Below are 18,713 nucleotides of genomic sequence, written 5' to 3' on the forward strand. Positions count from 1 at the left end.
GAGAGCTGGACTATAAGGAAGGCTGAGCGCCGAAGAATTGATGCTTTCGAACTGTGGTGCTGGAGAAGACTCTTACGAGTCCCCTGGACTGCAAGGAGGTCAAATCAGTCCATCCTAAAGGAAATCAACCCTGAGTGCTCACTGGAAGGACAGATACTGAAGCTGAAGCTCCAATATTTTGGCCACCTAATGCGAAGAGAAAACTCCCTGGAAAAGACCCTGATGCTGGGAAAGACTGAAGGCAAAAGGAGAAGGGGATGGCAGAGGATGAGATGGCTAGATAGCATCACGGATGCAATGAATATGAACTTGAGCACGCTTCGGGAGAGAGCGCAGGACAGGAAGGCCTGGCGTGCTATGGTCCATGGGGTCACGAAGAGTCGGACACGACTGAACGACTGAACAACAAAACAGGTCTTGCAGGTTTTTGTGTTGTTTCAAAAGCCTACAACACCTGTTAGCCCAGATGTGACGGTGTGACAAGAGAAATGTGTGTATCTACAGGATGAAGAGCGCCAGCTCTCTCATACCACTTTCAGCTCTTAAACACAGCTTGAGAGTAAGCTAAGAGAAATGAGGGAATCCCCTAATACACTGAAACAGGAGTCACCTTCAGTGGAGGCTGGTGGCTCTGGTGTCAGTGGGGCAGTGAATCTGCTCTAGGTTTCAGTCAGAACCAGTCAGAACTCTAAAGGAGCTCTCCAAGGCGCTTCGCATCCCATCGCCCTGTTTCGCACCTTGGAGAGCTCCTTTAGAGTTCTGGCTGCTTCTGACTGAAACCTGGAGCGGAGTTGCTGCCCCACTGACATCGGAGTCAGTGGGGCAGCAACTGACTCAGAGTACATTTTGGAGCTACTGTGTCTACACTAGACTAGGAAGTAGGGCTGCGCACTGCTTCGGCCCGAGGCCTGAACCCTGAGTTGAAGTGGGCTGCTTTGGTCACTTTGTGCCCCTTCCGAGGCAAAGCGGCGGGGGCACGAAGCGACCTGGAGCGGGCCGACAGCTCACCGAAGCACTCGGTGCACTTCGGAGCTTTGGCCCCCGGCCCGGCCCCCCCGGGTGCCTCCAGGTCCTTACCTGAACCGCCTTTTCCGCTACCGCCTTCTCACCGCTGCCGCACCTACCGCCACACCTCTGCCTTCTCTGCCACCGCCTTCGCCGCCGCAGCCTTCACTGCCACCACTGTCTTCACTGCCGTCGCCGCCTTGTCCACCACCGCCCTCGGCTGCGGAACTTCCAGGAGGTTGCCATTCTAAACATGGTGATTCCCTGGAAGAGGACGAGTTGCTGCGCGTCCAGGCCTCAGGAGGCGGTGGCAGTGGCAGCGGCAGTGGCGGGCGGCGGTGGACAAGGTGGTGGCGGCGAAGGCAGCAGCAGCAGCGAAGGCAGCGGCGCGGCGGTGGCTAGGGGGCGGTGGCGCAACAGAGGAGGTGGCAGCTGCGGCAGCAGCGGAGGAGGAGGCGGCCCAGGTAAGGAGCTGGGGGGTTGCGCGGGGGGGTGGAGGGGGCCCCTGAAGCGGGGTTTGCCATCTGAACCCCGCTTCGGGTTCAGGGCTGAGGCGGGATGGGGAGCCCCCGAATCTGCCCAAGCCGAATCGGGCCCGCCTCGGAAGCCGCTTTGGGGATCCCTGCACAGCCCTACTAGAAAGCAAAAGCAATCCTGAACCTGATTAAGACAATGCTGACAGCGACCGGTCTGTTGTTTCCTGAGAAATTTCTCCCGTCAAAGAAAAGTCCGTCTTTCCCTCCCATCCCCAGGCACCATGGCCCTGAAGCGGGAGCCCTGTAGGCCAGACACCAGTTCAAGCTGAGCTTCGGTAGGCGGTTCAAGCTGAGCTTGTAACACTGCAGGCCAGAACCCTCCTGGCCCCGGGGAACCCGTGGCCCAGGAGGGCGAACCCTGTGCTACCTACGGCCTGCCACAAAGCTCGCGATCTGCTGCCCTCTGCTGGTCTGAGCAGCTTGTTCTTGAGGCCGGGTGGCCACTTATGCATCACCAAAAAAGAGGGAAGGCATCGCCCGAACAGGGGGCCGCGATTTGCATAAAATGTGCATATGCTAATTTATATGTATAGATGCAAATTTAGAAATACTTGTTCTGATTTAAATGGAAATACAGTACACCTCACCATAGTGTGAACGGCTGTGGCCAGGTGATCTCTGCCTGTCTGCCTGTTCAGTCTACTGTTCAGGCGTTAAGTGTTGCTGGGCAACTGTTCTTGTGGTTCTGGAACTGGACAGGACAGCTCTTCAAATAGAGGACTGTCCTCTGTAAAAGAGGACAGCTGGCCCCTTTGCAAGCATGGAGGGTTGAATCTGGCCCTCCCTGTGGCCTGGCCACAGTGCTTGGATCGGGGAGCAAGAGGGGGCCTGCTCCCCTTAGCGTCTGTGGTGGCCCTCATAGCTACTGTTTTAGAGGACTGTCCTGGCTCCATTGGGTGGGCTGGTGGATATTACAAACGGTCTGCCTGTTAATCACCTCACAGTCTGGGCCTGGGGTCCTCACATCTCCTAACCTGTTTAGAGCTGAGGACTTTTCTCTCAATTTGCTTGGGGTGGTGGTGGTCATATGTCCAACTTTACAGAGGACAACCCTCTGCCTGAAGGGCTGTCCAGTCCAAACCCTGTTTAAAGATAACGAAGGACCATAAGAAGACGAGACCAGGGGGCGGGGCTTGAAGGGGCCCATCCACAGTCAGCACCTGGTCAGCAGGCCGAGTAGGCAAGCACACGGCTCTCCTGGTCACAGTTTGGCCCACAAGGTGGAAAGACACTGTATTTCTATTGAAGTTATACTAATCCTTCCCATATTTGGTCTTAAACGTATCAGTTGGTATATGGAAATCTGATGCCAATCGAGGTCCTCTTTCGTCCTTTTTTTGGGTGATACGTAACTGGCCTCCCTGTAAGCTTTGCCCCCTCTCCAGCAAGAGAGATCTGTCCTCATAAGCAGGCCTCTTGGATGTGGGTCATTATCCTCTTTGACATCTCGAGTCAATGCTTCTCCTCTTCAGTGGTCTGGATGCGTCCACTGATAGGAATTGGGGAAGCAGCTCCATGCACAGGGCCAGCTGCAGTTCCATGTGACCAGTTGCCTGCAACGACAGCTGGATCGGGACCATTGGCAGTAACTTAAAACCATGATTTCAGGACACCATGAGCAAGAGGCTGGAATCGAATGACTTGTGGACTGGGCCTAGCCATGTAAAAAATGTCTGATCACCACCTCTCTCTTGCTGGGCCCATGCACGGCAGCGAGGGGGGGTGGGCGGGGCAGTCGGATGTGTGCCCTGAGATCTCAGTGATCCAAACTAGGTTTCAAACCCATTTAGAGTGGCCAGCTACACATTGCAAAAACGTGTGGGCATGAAGGTCACCAGATTAGTCTCCCCCCCCCCCCAACAAAATCTATTGGATTTCTATTGAAATTATAATTACTCCTAAACTTGTATCTACAGATATAAATTATCATGTCCAAATTTTATGCAAATCTTTGCCCACTTCGGTCCTTTTTTGGGGGGGGTGATGCATTTCCTCTTTTATGGCAATATATATGCGGCCACCCTAGACATTTGTCACTTGTGTATAATTAACATGCATACCTTTACCTTTTTTAATACATGCCATGCTACTACATCTAGCTATACAGACAAATCAGGCAGCCAGAAATGCAAAGAGCTTGAACAAAGGGACCTCAGGAAGCTAAAAGAATGCCAACCACTAATCTTCCATTTTTTTTCCAAAACAGAGAAGGCCTTTTGTGAGTAGGTCGGGGTTTACAAGTTTATACCAGGCCCAGAGAAAGGATACTGGTTCCTTGATGTTTGCGCATTAACTTAATTTAATGCGGCTGACGAAGGAAGGCAAGTCCTCTTGTCGTGCGGAGGGGCGGCGGCGAAGCCATTTTGCCGTCTGGCTATGTCTTAAGCTGCTTTCTAACGCTCTCAATGCCCTGCAGGTTTTGCTTGTTCCAAGCCCGTAATAGAATACACGAAAAACTAATGCCCCGGTAAAAGACCCTAAATGAAGCCACGCATGATGTATGGGGATAACATTTAGAATCTCGGAGCTGCCAAGAGTTCAGCCATCACCAGAGAGCAGCAGCGTCCAGAGGGGAGCATGAGCAGCTGTTTGGCATGGGGAGGGGAATGTTCTCCAAACTGGCTGCCAGATTAAACATCTTAAATACAAAAAATGATTTTTCTATGTGTTTTTCTGATTGCAATCGGCGGTGTTTTCCGGGATCTGAGCAGAAACAAAACAACTCTTATGAGGTTATGGACGCGTGTTTGCTTCATTTCCATAGTGATGGCAGGTTCTGGTTTGAGAAAAATCTTGGAAAAGTAGACAAGGAGAAAAGTAAAACAATCCCCTCCCCCTCCTCCCCAGAGGAGTTGCTAGGCACTGAAAAGTTTCAGGCCCAGACCCCAAGGACACAAATTTGCATATTGTCTGCATATCCTAATGTATATCTATATGTGCCAATTTAGAAAGAATTGCAAGGATTTATTTCAATTTCACAGGAGGCAAAACCAGGCAATTAATTTCTCATCCAAATCATTTCAAGTAAAACAAATTCAAAGATTTTTTTTGTAAGATTGCCATGCAGGAGAAGGGTTTTGGGTGGGTGGGTATTATTTATTTATTTCATTTTTTCCTCTTGCAAGGAACCCAAGGCAGCTGACATTCTCCTCCTCCTCTCCATTTTATCCTCACAACAACAACCCTGTGAAGTAGGTTGGGCTGAGAACCTGTGACTGGCCCAAAGTCACCCTGTGAACTTTCACAGCCGAGTGGGGACTAGAACCTGGATCTCCTGGCTCCTGGTCCAACACTCTCGCCACTACACCACACAGGCTCTAATGCGTCACAGTATATGGGAAGGGAAGAGTTAATATGGGAAGGGAAGAGGGAAGGGTATGGCACAGGTAGCCAGCATACCTTGGGTCTTCAACACCTTGTTGTCAAGAGGTATCCTGCCTCTGAACATGAAGTTTCTAGGTCAGGGATGGGCAACTTGTGGCCCTCTGGATTGCAACATCAGCGCTAGCCAGTGGTAATGCATGATGGGAGTTGTAGTTCTACAACACCTGGAGTGTTGTCCACCCGTTTTACAGGTACCGTACAGGGACGGGGGACCTGTTTCAGCCCTTGGGGCATGTTTAGTTTTGGTGAAGCTCTCAGAGATGGTATTCTAGTAGTGGGTGGAGCCAAAGGCAAAAGGGGCGGAGCCAAAAACAAGCAAGCAACCCCAGCATATTTTAGCTTAAAGCGCTTACTGCTAATAATGACTATGCCTTAGGAGAGGCATCTCAACCTTCTAAAACGAAGGAAGAAAATTGGGAAACCGCCCAACAATCAGTTTTTGAGGGGAAAGGGCATGGGCAGAGGAAGGGGGCGTGGCTATATGGGGAACCTTGGAGGGCCGGCTTGGGACTCCTGGAGGGCTGGATTTGGCCCCCAGTCATGGGGTTCCCCATCCCTGCATTAATAGATCTATCCAGTCCTGGAGTCAGTGCGTGACATCCTTAAGCACTGCCATGGAATGAATCTGAGCATGTGGCGATGTCTGGCAGCTCAGACTCAGAATCTGAATGGGTACAGCCAGAACAGGGGGAGGCACCCTCCCTAATGAGCCCAGATACAGCGAGGCTTTCTTCCCAAGACCTTGACCCACAGACGGCCAAGTCTGAACGGCCCCACCATTCCTCCACCACGAGAACTCAAGTTTTGGAGGAGGAGGAGGGCGAGAGGCCTGACTTGAGGGATGCTAGGGTCCGCCCCAGAGTGAAGCAGGAACAGTTAGAGGCAGGGCTCAGATGCTCTGCCAGGTTGGCCACTCATGGAAGCCAACGTAGGAGGGAGCCACCCCAAGGGAGGGGCATCCCTGCAAAGCAAGTCTGGCCAAGAAGTTCTTGCCTTGAGTGCCATTTTTCCTAGTAGAAAAGCAAGGTACAAATCAATCAGTCAATCGAATAAATGTAAATGATACAGAATAGGACCAATCTGATCCAAATGTCTAGTTCCCACAAGTGTTCTAGCTGCCACGTTCTGCACCAGTTGCAGATCTGGACATAACCAAGGCACGTGACACTGTGGCTAGATAGGCCCCAGGTTCCAAAGCTGGTAAACAGCGCACCCGGAAGTTTGGTCTGGTGTTTGATCTGTGGTGTGGACTTTCAAGGCACTGGTTGATGCTGAAGCTGTCTAGCGTGGAACATGGAATGTCTGTGATTCACCATCTGCCACCCAAACAAAACAAAGTTGGACGTGTAACAAAAAACCCTTTGCTATGGTGGGCAAGGCATGATGTTCCATGACAATATAAAGGGATGAATTAGCTTAGCAATGTCTCGAAGGTTTGAAATGAAATGCATCCCGCAGTGCTGAGTGGCTACTGGAGGGGAGGGAGTTCTGCAGAGCTTTTCTCCTGTGAGCTACATCTGGTCCTCATAAAACAGCAACAAGCGAAATGCCGGGGATCCGATTTCCTCAATCAGCTGCTCAGTCATGAGATTCCAGTAGACTGGGGTGGGGATGAGGGTGTTTTCTTTGAAAAAGGGACAAGCTGGATAGATATATGAGAATGTGAAAGAATCTTCCTGGACTGCTAAGCCTCTTTTGCCCCCCCCCCTTGCTTTATCCCTTTCTTTTCTTTTTCTGCTGTGGTTTTCCCAACTATGAAATGGGTGTAGAGAAAATTCAGCAGTGGGTGGGAGAGAAATGGAAGAAAGAACACAAGAACTGTAATGCTGTGTAACCATAGCGAACGCTGTGCTGCAAACGTTTAAATCTGTGCGTAGCTGAACATTGTGGAGGGGAGCAGGCCCGGATGGAGCCTGCTGGATCCACCCCGCAACCTCCACCACTGGGGTTCTCATCTGTCCAGGGCCTGAGGAGCACACAACCCAATGTACACAGACTTTGATGACGCGACCTGTAATCTATCCAAATGTGACAGGCTGCAGCGTCGGCCAAGATGGGAAGCCAAATGATCTCTTCAGTTCTGCTCCATCAGGGCTTCCCTCCCTCAACTCTCACCTGGCTGCAGCCATTCCATCAAGGTGCAGCAGAGGGAGAGATGCAAAGCAGGGTTACTCCACCTGCCCTGCTGAAATACCAGCTCTGTTCGGTTCCACCTTGCCCTGAACTGTTTCCATTCCAGATGGCCATTATAAGAACGGCTACGTAACGTTAAAAAATGGTGCCTGCATTTGTTTATTTTCCTCTTCCCTCCCCATCCTTTTTCCCTTTTGTGACATAGCTCGTGTCTTTTAGATTGAAAGCATGCAGACAGGGACTTTCTTGTCTTTATTGATTGTAGGTAAGCATCAATGGGGGTCTGTTTGGATGATGAGCAGCAAAAAAAATACTTTAAATAAATTAAATAGACAGCAGTGCAGACAGGAGCTTAAGCATACATTGGGGTGGAGGTGGGGGCCAGCAGCTACAATCCCACCCACCCCTCCACACATTTGTCTGTATACCAATTTAAAGATAGACTCTGGGCTAGTGATTGCTCAGAATCATCCATAAAATGCTGATCATGACAAAGGAATGGGATAGGGAAAATAATAAGTTTATGATTCTTGAAATTCCTTTTTCACTCAGCCTCCTTGCACAGCTGGGTTTACAGGAAAGACGGTTTGCATTTATAGAAAGGATTTTGACGAAGGGAGGGGGAAAAGGGAGGGGAACATCTTCCCATCTACATTTGGTGATTTGGAGCTAATGCTTTAAAAAGCATTGTGGGTTTGAAACAGAACCCAAAGAGGGGTAACTTTAGAGATTCAGCTTAAAGGGCAAATCTATTATTAAACAATCTATCAACCAATGCAAAGTCAAAGGCAAATTTGAATAATAATAATAATAATCTGCTAAGCATTTATGATGGCTGGGTTTCAGGAAGGTGAATGGGGGAGCGAATTAGAAACACAAACATAAAGATTTTCAGAAAAAAGTAGTGGTTTTGGAGATTTGCTCCCCAAACCAGATAAATGTTGACAGAAGAAAAACACACATCCTGAAGTAAATGCAAGTGGCACATTTTTAAATGTCTGGAGCTACTGACCGTAAGAGCTCTGGCTTTAATATATTGAAATGAGATTTTCTCAGCTAAGCTGCTGAGGTGTTATGGAATGTTTATGAACATTCCAACTTCTCACAAGTTGCTTTTTAAGTGTCAGCCCTTTAGGCCTAGGGTCTAGGTGGAGCTGTTGGTGGGGAAAGGTGCAGAGAAGGGAGAAGGCAGCACTAGTACAGTGGGAGTCGGCCTATGGCTTGTTGTTGGGTTAACTCTGGGTTTCTCAACCCATAAACAACCCAGAGTTTCTGGGTATACATGTCCCAAAACAACCGAAGAACTGGGTTAACTGACAATGGAAGTGGCAAGCAGCATGCTTGCTTGCTCCCGTGCACCCCTGCCAATTTCTGGGTTTAAATTGCATGAAATGATAAGTGCACAGCTTGTTGCATCACTCGTCCCAGCAATTCCTGGGTTAAATAACCCAGGAATTGCTGCCATGATGTGTGAACTGGGTCTAACCCATGGTTTATTTAATCCATAGTCAACCCATGGTTTGTTACCACGGGTGACCCAGGGTTAGCTAGTAGATGATCGAACAAACCGCATTTTGTTTTCTGAATCCCTGGATTGTTTGTTTCCACCTCCTTTGCCTGCGCCCTCCCTTCATTTCAAATGCCTTTGTGGTGCTGTAGTACTGCCATGTAGATCAGTTGGTTTTTTGACCACTCCTGCCTGCCACCTCTGTAGCCTGATGAAACAACCCATGAACAACCCACAATTCTGGTTCACATGAAATGACAACCCATTGTTTAAACAATCCAGAGTTCACAACCCAACAACAAACCATGGGTTCTCTTTCTGGATTGTTTGTTGTTAATAAACCATGGTTTGTTAGTGCGTCTGGGTTCACACAACCCAGAATTCAACAATCCATAGCATGGATTCACATTATGTGCAAATCCAGTGGGCCAGTTCGCACCTCACAGTTAGTTCCCGGGTTGTTTAACCCAGGAATTGGTGGAAGTGGGTGGGAGCGAGCACATCAGTTGTCATTTCCGTTTTCATCCAGGGCACTCCTGGGTTATTTTGTGACATCCAAATCTGGAACTCTGGGTTGTTTATGGTTAAACAACCTAGAGTTAACCCTATAATTGCTGATGGCTTGTTGTTGGCTTAACTCCTTCCATCCCCCACTTCCAGGGTCCATGTTCCCTAGATTCATATGGATCTTTGACCATTTCCTAGTGAGTGCCAATGCATTATGGAACCTTCCCTAGCATATGAGTTGTAGTCCAAAAACATCCAGAGGACACCATGTTGGAGAAGGTTGACTTAAGGGAATGAACTTATGAGTGGCCAGGTGTCCTACTTTACAGAGGACAGTCCTCTGTTTGAAGGCGTCCTCGATTTGATAGGCTGTCCGGTCCAAGTCTGGTTTAAAGTCAAAGAACCAAAAGGAGGGAGAGCCCAGGGACCTTGAAGTTGCCCGTCCACAGTCAGCACCTGGACTGAAAAGGCACACAGGTCACCTGGTCAGTCTTCTCCACTATCATTATTATTAATATTAGTATTTATATATTGCTTTCCACAAAGGTATCAAAGTGGTGAATTTAAAATACAGTAGCATAAAAACAACAATAAAAACAACTCCATAGACATTAATCAGCAACAGAACTGCACACTCTGCTGTGTGCCGTAAACCACAGCTGGCTGGGTCACAGTTCAGGGAAAGCCCGTGTAATTATTATTATTATTATTATTATTAATTAAATTTATTAATCGCCCATCTGGCTGGTCACCCAGCCACTCTGGGTGATGTACAGCATATAATAAAACAGTTTAAAACAATAAAATTCTACAATAAAAACATTTTCTAAAATACCCTAACCCACCCCAAATGCCTGCCTGAACAACCACGTTTTTAATGCACGGTGGAAGCTCATTAAAGAGGGGGCATGGCCAAAAAATGCCTGCCTTTTAACTATGAAGAGATGTCTTAAATTTCTATTTAAGTAAAAGCTATTTCTAGATTTGCACCTACATGTACACATTTGCATATGGAAACGTTATGCAAATTGGTGTCCTTTTTTGGGTGACGCCCCAAAATGGCTCATGTCCTTTCCACAAAATCCCCGAGAACATTTCTTCCTCTGCGATCGTACTCTTTCTCCTGCATAGGGCCAGACATGGAAGACTCAGTGGCCACTTTGGCCTCCAGCGCTGCCTTTTGCTTTTGTTTCCCCTTTGAAGCCCGCTCCTCCTTGTCTTCCCTCCCCACATGCCCCCAGCGCAAGGAAACCTCAGTGCAAACCCCATGCTGTAATTAGCTTTCCTACCACCTGACATTTGTTTCCTCGCGGCTGACTTGAGCTGACTTTAAAGCCACTGCCACACCAACGCTTTGATCACAGCCCTCCGCAATTTGGGACAGCCCCATCGGGTTCAAAGGGCCCTTTCGTGCTCGCCCTTCCACACCTCCTCAGCCCCCTTGTCTCTGCCTCCCTGGGAAACAGCTTTCCCCAACACCACATTCCCGTGTTTTACTATCCCAGCCTCCCTCAACCTGGTGTGCTCCAGATGTGTCCAGCCCAAGCTCTCAACATCCCAGCCAGCACAGCCAATACATCCGGAGGGCCCCAGTTTGGGAAAGCCTGCCCTACACAATGGTGGCCTAAAACAGGGTTATCTGGTGGGCAGACCCCAGGCTTGCAGGATCTACTTTGTTGTTGTTTTTACTACAACCCCAAGATCCACAAATCAGAGCATGGTGCAAAAAACAGGGCGCAATCCATGCTGGCTGGGGAATGCTGGGAGTTGCAGGATTTTTTTCTGTCTAAACGTGCATAGGATTGCTCTCTAAAGCATGTAAGAGCCCTGATGGATCAGGCCAATGATTCATCTAAGATTATCTAAACTATTTGCCATCACTTTATGGAGATGCACTTTTTGTCTGTCTGTCCTGAATCTGCTGCAGAGGTGGGCAATTTGTGGCCCTCCAGATTTTTTTGGACTGAAAGTCCCATCAGCCCTAGCTGGCATAACCAGTGAGGAGGGATGATGGGAGCTACAATCCAACATCTGGAGGGACACAAGTTGCTCACCCCTGATCTACTGACAATCATTGTGGACAACCTGAATTCCACTTTCCCTACACCACTCATAATGTCATAAATGCTGGGAGTTGTAGAACCTTTTCCTGTCTAAACATGCATAGGATTGCACCCTTAGAATGAAAGAATTCTGGGCCCAGGAATTTGTTTTGAGTACCAGAACTGAATGGAGCTCACGGCTCATGCACACATAAATCCACTCCTGGTTACCCCAAACCTTTTCATTTCAGCAACAACATTTAGGGCAGGCTGGTGGGAGTCATTTTGTTGCTGCTACTGGGAATCTAAAAGTCCTTGTCAATCTACTGCAAATCACCCAGAGACCTACCAGTTCTACCTTCTGCCCCCCCCATTTACAATATAGGTATCATAAAAAATAATAAAAAGGTAAAGGTGTCCCCAACCAGTCGTGTCCGACTCTAGGGTGTGGTGCTCATCTCCATTTCAAAACCGAAAAGCCAGCGCTGTCCGAAGATCCTTCTGTGGTCATGTGGCCGGCATGACTGAACACCGAGGTGCATGGAACGCTGTTACCTTTCCCGCCGAAGCGGCACCTATTTATCTACTTGCAATTTCTTGCTTTCGAACTGCTAGGTTGGCAGAAGCTGGGACTGAAGATGGGAGCTCACTCCTTCACGCAGCACTCGGGTCTCGAACTGCTGTCCTGCCGACCTTCCAGTCTGCAGTTCAGCGTCTTAACCACTAAGCCACGGTGGCCCCTTAAAAAAAAATTAAAAAATAATATTATTAATATTTAATAAAAATAATAGTATTAAAAATACTGACCACCTTTCAGAGTTCTTATAAGAATTACAAGATGTAAAGTGCCATTATATTATTGTTGTTGTTACTGTTGTTGCTGCTGTATTATTATTATTATTATTATTATTATTATTATTATTATTATTTCAAAGCTGCTCCTATTCCCATAACTGCCACAGGGGTAGGTGTTCCTACTATACTCCTTGTGGCACACCACATGCGGAAGGACTTGCATAGAACCCTACAGCGGAGAGGGGCCTCAAAGGTAATCTAGCCCAGCCACTGCTGATGCAGAGAATCTGCTGCGACAGCATCCCTTCAAAAAGCTTTGGATGAAGTCCCTCACCAAAGATGCCTCCCGAGTAAGCTTAGCAGTCATGGGATACGTCATGGGCCCTCTTATGCATCAGTAACCAACTGAAAAACAGGAAGCACAAATAAATGGACAGTTCTTGCCGTGGAGGCATTTAAACAGGGTATCCTGCAAGCACCTGCACTGGGGTGGCAGTTCATAAAACATCTGGAGTCAGGGATGGGCAATGAGGCATTACTGTTATTATTAATAGTGTTACTACTTGCATTTATATTCCACCATTCTTCCAAGGGAGCGCTGGGTGGCATTCTTGGTTCTCTTCCCCTGCCCCTTTACACCGAGAGGTTCACACATCACAGAGGCAATTGCTGAACCCAGGAATTGGTTGCAGAACCCAGGAACTGACGAGGATGAGTGCAGCATGTGAGCTGCTCACGAGCCATTTCTGCTTTTCATTAACCGGACACTCTGGGTTTAGGGATTAAACAACCCAGAGTTAACCCAACAACAAACCAAGTTTAACCCCTAAACAACCCAGTTTCTGGGTTTGCACATTATGAAAGAACCCTGCGTTGTTGACTAAAAGCGGAAACAGCTCTCACCCTCTGCTCATTCCCAGCAATTCCTGGGTTAACGAACCCAGGAATTGCTGCCCTGATGAGCAAACTGGACTGGCCCAAGGTCATGCAGTGAGCTTCACGGTTAAGCGGGAAGTTGAACCCACTCGTGGTTAAGCGGGAAGTTGAACCCACTTGTCGTCCAACATTCAGGATGGTGAAATCCAGTGCACATGGTAATAAACTCCAGAAGGATCTCTCCCAACTGTGAAGAACGCGCTGGGGGGGGGGGGGGAACGAAGGAGATTCAATGTAATAAGTGTGAAGGGCACCCCCCCCCCTAATTTCACATATAAGCTGATGGAGGCCAAGGTGGCTGTAGCGAAGCACGAAAGTGACCTTGGGCAGCGCGGCTCGCTCTCCGTGGAAGCATCAGCAGGCAGAAGCCTCGCTTTTAACAAATAGCAAACCCGGTCCAGTCACACACCCACAGCTGTATCCAAAGTTAGCCCTACTCGGAGCGGACCCACTGAAACGAACGGGGCACGCCCCATCCGTTTCAGCGGGTCTACTCTAAGTAGGGCTTACCCGGACACAACCCACCGTTCTGCGCCGTGAACGCGCCCCACGGCCGCAGGCGCTCAGCTGCGGCACGCCGCCCGCCACCGCGCGCGGAGCCCCCCACGGCGGCCGCTGGGCTGCTCCGGGCAGGCGGGGCGCTCCGTGCGCGGGTCTCGCGGCGGGCGTTCTTCGGAGCGGCGTCCCCGGGGCGGCGGCGGCGGCGCGGCCGCTGGTGGGAGAGGCGGGGAAGGCGGAGGGCGGGGAGAGGCAGAGGCGCCGGGGGCGCGAGCGGGGAGGAGCCGGGGAGAGGGGCTGGAGGGGCGCGCGGAGGGCCGGGGGAGGCAGAGCGGCGGCGCGCAGGCGGCGGCCGGGTGCTGCTGCTGCGGCTGCCGGCGCGGGGCTGCGCGCTCCCCGGCGCCCGAGCGCCGCTGCTGAGCCGCCGAGGCCGGCGGCGCGGGCGTCCGCAGCGGCCGCGCGGGCGGAGCTCTCCGTGCGCTGAGCGGGGCGCCGGCTCGGCATGAAGGCGAGCCCGGAGCCGGGCCCGGCGGCGGCGGCGGCGAGGGAGCCCGACGCCCGCTGGCCGAGGGACGGCGCCAAGAGCGAGGCGACGGAGGCGGAGCGGCTGCGCACCCGCGAGCGCCTGGAGGCCGCCCTCGCCGGGCTGGCCGAGCTGGAGTTCCTGCGCCAGCGCCACGAGCTGCGCGTCCAGCGGCTGCTGGCGGCCGCGCCCCCCGCCGCCGCCGCCCTCGCCCTGGCGGGGAGCTGCCCCGGGGAGCCGCCGCCGGGCGACGGAGCCGCCGCCGCCCCGCGCAGCCTGGAGGAGAAGTTCCTGGAGGAGAACATCCTGCTCCTGCGAAGGCAGCTGGTGAGCCGCTGGGCGCGCCGGGACCTGGCGCGGGGGCGGCGGGAAGGGCGGGGGCGCCGCGGAAAGCCCGGCTGGATGACCCCGCGCCCTCAGCCGAGACAGCGCCAAGACTCGAGCCTTGGGACGTGTGCCGAGAGTACCTCTGAGCGCGTGCGGGGCGCCCTTCCCAAGGCCGTGCGGTCTGTCCGCGCGCGCCTGGGCTCTTGCTGCCGCGCGCAGCAGGAGGGAGGCCCCCCCCCCCGGACCTCCGGAAAGGGAAGCGCCCGGTTGATGAGGTTGCGGATTAGAAACCGGGGATCAGATGAGGCTGTCCCGCACTCTGCGGGGGGGGGGGGGCTGCCGCTGCGGCGCTCTGTTCACACGGTGGCCACGCAGCTGCCCCGAGGGGAAGGGGGCGAAAGGCGCCCGGCATGCCTGCGCTCCTCCAGAACGACCCGGGCGCAAGACGGTGGGCAGAGCGGGGCCCGCGCAAGATGGGGCTGGCACCCACTTTCCCGTGCCTTCCCGTGGGAGCCATAAAGAGAGGAACCCGGCAGGGTGTCGTTTTCAGTGGCATCCGTGGGTTGGGAAGGTTCCTTTCCCGGTATTCTGAAACATCCTTCAAGGACACACGATGTCTGTCTGTTGCTTTTTGAAGAGCAGTGTGGCTCTGTTTGAACTCCACAGAAGCAGTCTCTTTGTAGGATTATTATTATTATTATTATTATCATCCTCATCCTCATCATTATTAGGTTTATTCTAGGCAGGACAGCTGGCCGCCTCCCCCTTTCAGCCTTCTGCATCTTTGCCTGCCCAGCATTCATCCTCGTTTGAACTCCACAGAAGCAGAGTCTTTCTAGAAATTATTATTTTTATTTTTATTAGGTCTATCCTAGGCAGGACAGTTGGCCGCCTCCCCCTTTCTGCATCCCCTTTCTGCATCCTTGCCTGCCCTGTGCTCATCCTCTTTTGGGCTAACAATAGCAGCCATAGCTGCTAGTATATAGTGATTAATTACTGCAGCTTCCAAACGAGGGTTCATCGCAACACACCAAAAGTGACCATAGGGAATAGCCCCCCCCCCCCCGCAAGCCAACATTTCCCCAAATCTTCCGTGTTGCAGCTGGTCTGTTTCTTTCCATTGGAGATGTGGGGAGGTCACTTTGACACATTGTGTGTGTAAAAGGGGTGGGGGGAAGAGACCGGGAGGGAATGCCCATCGAGGCTGGCAGTTTCCAAGATGGGCATGGAGGTGAATGTTAGATTGCCTGCTGTAGGAAAGCAGTTTGCTTCCTGTAGATGCTGTTGACGCTGCTGTCCCTGTCGCCTGTAGACAAGAGCCGGTATTGGATGGACTGGGAATGAAACATTTCTCTTATTGAATTTCTGTCGGTGCTGCTGGAGCCATTGTGGGATGAAAATGAGCCGCATCAGCTGGTTTCTCATTTCTGTCCCTGCTCCATGCCCCAAAGAGTGGGCGTAAACGTATTTGGATAAAGCACAGGGGAAAAGCTGTTATGGACTTGGGTCGTCGTTGTCCCCCAGCTCATCTTGCATGAGTCCCACTGGAAGGTGAATGTGGGAGAGGCTCTGCTGTTTGTTGCAGAGCTCCCGCTCCGTGTAAAGTAAGCAAAAGAATGCCTCCTCCAGTACTTTCAAAACACTGGCAGCAAAGCCAGGGAACTGTGAAGGCTTCAGAGCAAAAATCAAAATCAGGTGCTGTTTTGCTCAGCTGACATTCCTCCCCGGCCTCCTCTGAGCTGAGAGCCTGCTGCATTCCAGTGGATCTTGTGAAGGAGGGTTTTCCGAGGGGTCTTTACCCACTGGGGTGAAGAAGGTTTTCCCCCTCAGACCTCATTTTCTTTTCAATGGGGCTTGTGCAGTGAGCCTTACCCCAGATTGCACCCATCGCTGTTCCAAAGGCTGTCCTGGGCTTCCTTTCGGTAGGGGTTTGCACAGGAGAAGTCCCTCCTGCCCCCAGGGGTGTGTGTGTCACTGTAGCCGTGATAAAAAGGGTGGATTGGCACAGCTATGGACTTGCGCCGCCTGCCTATGTGGCCAGGCTGTTCGTGTTTTCTGTGCCACACGGATTGGAGCTGCCTGCCAAGGAGAGGCTGGGTTTCTGTGCCAGCAAAGCCCAGTTTCTGCAAAGTCAGTGAGGCAGAAACAATAAAATAGATGGGAACGTTGCTGACGATAGAAAAATGTGCTTGATTGATTTGTTTTATTTTGACCTGATATTAAGTGGTGTGTGTGCATGTTCAAAACTAGGACTTCTTGGAAAAGGGGCAGCGCGGTCGATGACAAGCAGAATCGTATGGATAAGTGAATGGGGTTAGTGGGGGACATGACAGGAGGCCAGGAGAAGTGGCTGGGTCATCATAAAGGGCAGTGGGCACACTGCAGAAGAAACAAGAAGGGCCTAGTTCCTGTGCCACAAAGCTCCTTCTGTTCCCTAGGACCTTTGTGAGGTTTTATTCCCACCCAAATGGACAGCTTTTCCTTCACTCACAGAATTTGGGCTGCAAATATTCCGACAGCTTTGTTCCCTGAGAAGGTGGAATGTTTGTGAATATTCCATGCCATCACACTAACTCAGCCAATCCAAAGCTTCGCCACCACAAATGCAAAATAGAATGCAGGTGTGTGTGTAGGGGGAAGCCTCTGCTTTGCATGTGTGAGCTGGGAATGGGGCGGGACATGAATGCAGAAAGCTCATTTAGCAGCTGTAGTTCCCCAAAATGCTACCCGTTAGTTCTGTCAGGAAAGAGATCAGAGCAGGGCAACTAATTTGTTATGGCGAGAGAGCACTGGCTCACCTATAGTTCCTTGAAGCAACCGGGCAAAGAAACGTTTGCAAATGGGAAGAGAAGTCCTTTCTTTCTTTGAGACTGGTGGTGTGTTGCAGGTTATGTTATGTGTGGGCAGGCAGGGTTTGGATTACCAATGCTTTTTCTGCATGGCCTTGGATGTAATGTGCATGTGCAATTAGGGTCTAATTAGGACCCAGCAGCATTAGCGTCTGCTGAGGCTTGTGGGGTGCAGCTCAGAGTCTCTCTGCCCCAGGATGACCAGGCTCCTGAAGGCTGCAGTGCTCATGGAGATCTCATTGGAACACGTCAGACTGAAAGCAGCTGTGGTTGTCTCTTCCCCATGATCCAAGCCAGTGTCCGCCATCTTTAAATACAATGTTTGATTCTTCCATGGGAGGGAAAAAGAATTCAAAGCTGTGGACAGATAAGAGAGTAGATCAACTGTTCTTCTGTAAAGGAAAGCAGAAATTCATCTGGTGCTCTCTCCTTTTTAATGGAATCAGAGGATTTAAGGTGGAGTCTCCTTCCTGTTCAGGCTCTATGTGTGTGTGTGTGTGGGGGGGGGGCTCTTCAATGGGGCACCTTCTGGAAGCAGACCTAGAGCCTTGTTTCCTGAGCCGCTGCCTCTCTCTTGCATGCCTTGAATCTTCTGGGTCCCAAACAGCATCACCAGTCCTTTGCCTTGCTCCACGTCTTTTCCTACATGATTAGCCACTCTCCTTTCTTGCCCCTATATGAAGGGTGGGGAATCTCAGGGTGTGGGTGCCAAATCTGGACCTCTTGGGGTCCCCAAACAGCCCCCTAGCATTTCCCAGATGACCGTGTCCCCTTTCACCAATCACCAATCGTTTGGTGCTTTCCTGGCTTTTGTGCATCCCCGCCTCCACCCCCATTCTAAAAGACAGTGGAGGCTAAATTTGCTCCACACTCTGGATAGCCCCATTAGGGTTCTGAAGGGTTCTGACTGAAACCCGGAGTGGATACACCACTCCACTGACATCAGAGCCACCAGCCTCCACTGGACATACCATCCGTGTGGAAATCACCGAGACAGAGTTCCATGTAGCTGCAGCTCTGTGTAGGGTGTGGTGGTGGTGGGTATCTGGGGAGGGGAACATAATGTATAGAAATGCTGGGAGATTCAGGGCAGAAAAAAGGCAGAGCATCTTCACACAGCACATAGTCAAACAATGGAATTCGCTTGCACGAGATGTGGCGATGGCCGCCAACTTGGATGGCCTTCAAAGGGGGTCAGACAAGTTTGTGGAGGAGAAGGCTCTCCATGGCTACTGGCCAGAGTGGCTATATATGACCTCCAGGATCAGAGGCAGCATGTCTCTCAGTACCAGTGAACATCATTTTGGGGCTGGAAGGCAGGATAAACATTAATAAACAAACCAACACTGCCGGGGAACATGAGTGGGAGGGTGCTGTTCCCCTCTTGTCCTGCCTATGGGCTTCCCAGAGACTTCTGGTTGGCCATTTGGGAAACAGGATGCTGGATGAGGTCGGCCTCTGATATGATCCTGTAGGGCAGAGGAGCAGAACCTCAGTGCCGGGGGCCAAATCTGGCCTGCCTGGTGTTCCAGTCCAGCCCTCTGGGGTTCTTCACCTGACCATGCCCCCTTCTCCTGGCCCCACAGCCTTTCTCCCAACCATAGCTTGATGGTTTCCCAACTTTTGTGCAGTTTTTTCCCCCACTGTACAAGGTCAAAACGCCTCCCGCAA

General features: G+C 51.2%; 1 protein-coding gene across 1 annotated transcript in view; it reads left to right on the top strand.

Annotated features, from left to right (window-relative positions):
- The first annotated feature begins 13,671 nt into the window (after nucleotides 1–13,671).
- The window catches only part of DACT1 (dishevelled binding antagonist of beta catenin 1), a 32,744-nt gene continuing 27,702 nt past the window's right edge, over nucleotides 13,672–18,713 (top strand). Inside the window, exon 1 of the mRNA XM_084835968.1 lies at nucleotides 13,672–14,193. Within this exon, the coding sequence (XP_084692094.1) occupies nucleotides 13,846–14,193 (348 nt within the window). The 5' untranslated portion in view covers nucleotides 13,672–13,845. The remainder of the gene's footprint in view (nucleotides 14,194–18,713) is intronic.

Source organism: Heloderma suspectum, chromosome 1, assembly GCF_057233095.1.
Source record: "Heloderma suspectum isolate Gila_16-S chromosome 1, 16-S_ref, whole genome shotgun sequence".
Classification (NCBI taxonomy): domain Eukaryota; kingdom Metazoa; phylum Chordata; class Lepidosauria; order Squamata; family Helodermatidae; genus Heloderma; species Heloderma suspectum.